This window comes from Strix uralensis, chromosome 22 (assembly GCF_047716275.1).
Source record: "Strix uralensis isolate ZFMK-TIS-50842 chromosome 22, bStrUra1, whole genome shotgun sequence".
Taxonomy (NCBI): Eukaryota; Metazoa; Chordata; class Aves; order Strigiformes; family Strigidae; genus Strix; species Strix uralensis.
The window spans coordinates 3,630,385-3,634,498 of NC_133993.1; the positions used below are offsets into that span (position 1 = coordinate 3,630,385).

The 4,114-nt window shown below is 41.7% G+C and overlaps 1 protein-coding gene across 1 annotated transcript; it reads right to left on the reverse strand.

Moving 5' to 3' along the window:
* Positions 1 to 497: 497 nt before the first annotated feature.
* LOC141953243 (histo-blood group ABO system transferase 1-like) lies at positions 498 to 3,199 on the reverse strand. The gene is made up of 3 exons (XM_074891718.1): positions 3,126 to 3,199; positions 2,073 to 2,207; positions 498 to 1,173 (listed from the first exon to the last, which is right to left on the reverse strand). The coding sequence occupies exons 1-3, from the start codon at positions 3,197 to 3,199 to the stop codon at positions 498 to 500; spliced, it is 885 nt and encodes a 294-aa protein (XP_074747819.1).
* Between the last annotated feature and the right edge of the window lie 915 nt (positions 3,200 to 4,114).

Sequence of the window (4,114 nt, forward strand, 5' to 3'; positions counted from 1 at the left end):
CTGATTTTAAAGAAATTGGCAAAAATTTGTACAGAGCTTGACCTGAAATGTCCAGATGTGTTACCTGTCCCACTGAACAGTAATGCTGAATATATTAGAGGATACGTGAGAAGAAAAGGAAGAATTGCTTGGACTAATGACTCTAAATGATGGTAAAATCTAGAGGCAAGAACACATGACAGGACAACATGGCCCACATGGTTGATCCTGGGATCCCAGGAGTTCTGAGCACTCATGACAGTAGTATCATGACTACAAAGCAAGGATGAGTGAAGAGAGAAATAGGCATACAGATCATTGCTTTCTTATCACCTGTACCGTGCACTAAAAATTAGGTTAATAGAGAAAATCTCAATAAATGTCATAATTTGGCCTTTCCTATTAGCATCAGAATTACAGAAAGACAGACAGGTATATTAATGGCTTTATAACTGCCACATGTGTTTTACTGCCTTGACACTGATGACCTGTCTTCTTTCTTGCTTTATTTTAGAAGCTTACTTCTTGCTGTTCTTGTGCACAGAGCACATCCTCTTCACCTGGATGATGCGGGGTCGGCTTAGCTCTGCATCCCAATAGTACTCTGGGGAAAGCAGGCGTGTGGGCTTGTGATAGAGGAGATATTTGTTGAGGTGACTCTCATCATGCCACCTAGCTTCAATGCCATTTTCTCTGTCCTTCATGACCCCTTTAAAACAAGCTCTGGTTAGTTTGTAGACCTCAGCCACACTTCCCCCATAGAAGCTTGCTGTATAATAGAAGTCCCCTTCTCCCTTAGGTATAGCAGCTTGTGACTCAGTACGTGTCTCATATGATTTGCTCTCACGACGTGCAGTGTACTGCCAGGAACTGATGGTCCCCACCAGTGCATCAATGATCTCCACACCAATGTGTTCAAACAGCTGGACATCAACGTCTATGGAGTAGAGATAGTGGACCTCGTATTGGAATTGGCTGCGGATATATCTGCTGATGATATCCATACGGCTCATGGAGATATCCTGCCACTGTGAGTGATTCTGGACAGGGATGACAAAGAGACGATTCTCAGGGGCCATCTGAATGTGAGGGATCTGCTCAGGGTTGTCTGTGAACAAGTAGAAAATCACTTGATGTCCAGCAAGGAAGTACTTGTTGGCAGAGCTCATGAACCCTTCTATGAACTGGACATATCTGAGAGACAGGAAGGGAAAAGAATGGAGAGAGGTTCCTCTTGCTGAAGAATGGCAGCTTTTCAAATTCATTTTATTTCTCCTTTTCTATCCATTGTTCCCTTACTATGTTACTGTCCTTTATTGAACATGACTGCTTCCCTTTCAACACTTCTCCATGTTGCTGCACATCATACCATTTTTCAGTTTTCACTATTCTCTACTCCATTGGTCACTGTACAGAACACATACCTTTTACCCCATGCTGCTCCTTAATATCATTGCATAGTATAAATACTTCTCCTCACCTTTCACACTTACATGTTCCCTGGCTCCCTGGCACTCTTTCTGTAGTGACCTCACTGTTCTAGAGAGGATCACAATTATCAGTGAAATAATTCTGATTGCCTTGAGATACCTGAAGTCTCTAAATCTGGGCTACTTAGTGGAGATAGAGGGAATATAGTTCTTTACTCACTCAGAAACTCGAAGAAGAACCTCCCGCAGAACTTACAAGCTATAATGGCATGGTTACTGGAGATAATATTTTAACTTTAAACTCTAATAGGTACCCATTAAAAATCTCAGCTTTGCAGAATCTTTGTAATTTTTTACCCCAGGTTAGAGACAAAGCTTGTTAGAAACGTAGCAGGAGTTGGAGTTTTATTCTCAAGGCATCAAAATCCTAGTTATATTTCGAAGGATATTTTTTGCCCTTTGCAAGGCAACGTCTCCTGTTGTTTCACAGCTAGTTGCTTTACTTGGGAAGCTGACACTCACATGTCATATTTCTCTCAGTCTAAATCTGTTCATATTCTGTCTTTGGAACCTTTCTCACTCCTGCTCCACCAGCAGTATTGCAGCATAGCTGGCAGGTGAGAGATTTAAGTATTTGACAAGAAATAAATGACAAACCAATACTTTTTGACAGCAAAAGTGACCACTCCAGTGACCAGTTTCTTCTGCATATATTGGGCATTAAGGATGTCTCTATTGAATGTGCCTTCCCAGACAATTGGAGCCAACCAGGGTGTCAACACCAGTACATCCCGCCTCCTGCAAGGAATATGAGAGTGAAGGTAGTCTTTAAATGACCTGTAGAATTCATAAAGACAAACACAAATTTCTTCAGCACAGATGTCTACCTTTGAGATAAGCATCCCAAACTACCTTTGAAATCACTAGGGATCAAGAAAGTCCTGCCTGTGAAATCTGAGATATGAGTGATCTTATCCTGGATAGACACCTAAAAGTCTGATGTTTCTAAAATATTTGCTTCTCTACAAAGTATCTAACTGCAAAAGAACTGGAGTACGTTTAGAACCTGTGTTCCCAATTCAGCCTTTGGTGACAGGAAAGTTGTAGCTACACCTGACTGTACATAACCATACCTGACTGCTAGCTCAGCTTCACAGAACTATGTAAACCGAACCATTTGTGTCCACACAGCGTTTCATTCTTTCATCCAATTTTAACACCCAGAGTGTACTAGCTCAATCCAGCATATATCCAGAGTGCAGGAGTGTAAACAACACACACAATGAGGTGATTTAGGTACAAGTTACGGTCTTGAGCCCTGAGTTAATTTGAAAGCATGGAGAAAACCAAAATCAGCAGAATGTCATTTACTGCTGAGATGGTTTTGATCACCTTTTGGAGGTGTCACTGACTATTGAGCTCCTTAGCCCCTATACTTATTAATTTTATCTGTATGATTATTCAGATTTTGTAAAATTGAACCAATATATTTCTCAAGGCATTTTTCTGCCTAAATGTAGGTGTCTATGTTGCACATCTAATATTGTCAGGGATCCATTATTGTAAGTGAAGAGAAACAAGCACTTCTATGGTATAATTAATCCTCTCATAATACAAGTATACAGAATATGTTTATGCCACAGATGTATTTACATTTCCCAATTTACTGTAAAGAGAGACTAAGAGACTTGGTGTGAACATATACAACTCTTGTACCGCATGGGAGACCTGATAACTTCTAATATTCGCAGTGCAGACATCTGCATATGAGCAATCCAGGACACATTCATAGTCAGTCACAAGAAATAGGCACTTCCACAGAAACTCCTCCAAATTATTTTAAATATTTGGATGAACTATACCTAAGAATTGCCTATTTATACTTACAAAGTATAAAGGGGAAATCTAGCATCATTAGTTAAAGGTAGATATTGTTAAGGGAGTTGTTGAATCTGATAGCCCAGTAGAGGCAAGGCTGCTGCAGCTCAATGTGTCCTGGTCCAACCAGTAGCCAGGCAGAAAATCTATTCCCAATAAACACACACAGAGGCACATATATATTACCTACACTTATATATGTCTGGACACACAGATAAGGTGAAGAGATAAGGAAGTGATTGGTGACAGTCAACATTTATGCACTAAGGGCAAATTATACCCGACAAATTTGGTAGCCTTCTATAAAGGGGTCACAGTGTTGGTGGAAAGGGGAAGAGCAAATGACATCATCTACCTGGACTTGTGCAAAGCATTTGACACTGTCCTGCACAACAACCTTGTCTCTAAATTGGAGAGACATGGATTTGACAGATGGACCACTTGGTAGATAAGGAATTGACTGAATGGTCACACTGAAAGAGTTGTGGTCAGTGACTCGATGTCCAACTGGAGAGCAGTGACGAGTGGCATTCTCAGGGGTCAGTGTTGGGACCAGCACTGTTTAACATCTTTGTTGGCGACATGGACCGTAGGATTGAGTGCACCCTCAGCAAGTTTGCTGATGACACCAAGCCGTGTGGTGCAGTCGACACACTGGAGAGAAAGGATGTGCCATCTGGAGGGACCTGGACAGGCTGGAGAGGTGGGCCCGTGCAAAGTCCTGCACATGGGTCAGGGCAATCCCATGCTGGGTGATGAGTGGATTGAGAGCAGCCCTGCAGAGAAGGACTTGGGGGTATTAGTGAATGGAAAACTGACTATGAGCC

Coding starts and splice junctions, on each gene's coding strand:
- LOC141953243 (XM_074891718.1), bottom strand. CDS start 3,199: ATGAATGTGTCCTGGATTGCTCATATGCAGATGTCTGCACTGCGAATA. Junction 2,208..3,125: donor GTTATCAGGTCTCCCATGCG/GTACAAGAGTTG, acceptor TATTCCTTGCAG/GAGGCGGGATGTACTGGTGT. Junction 1,174..2,072: donor GTCACTTTTGCTGTCAAAAA/GTATTGGTTTGT, acceptor CCTGTCTCTCAG/ATATGTCCAGTTCATAGAAG.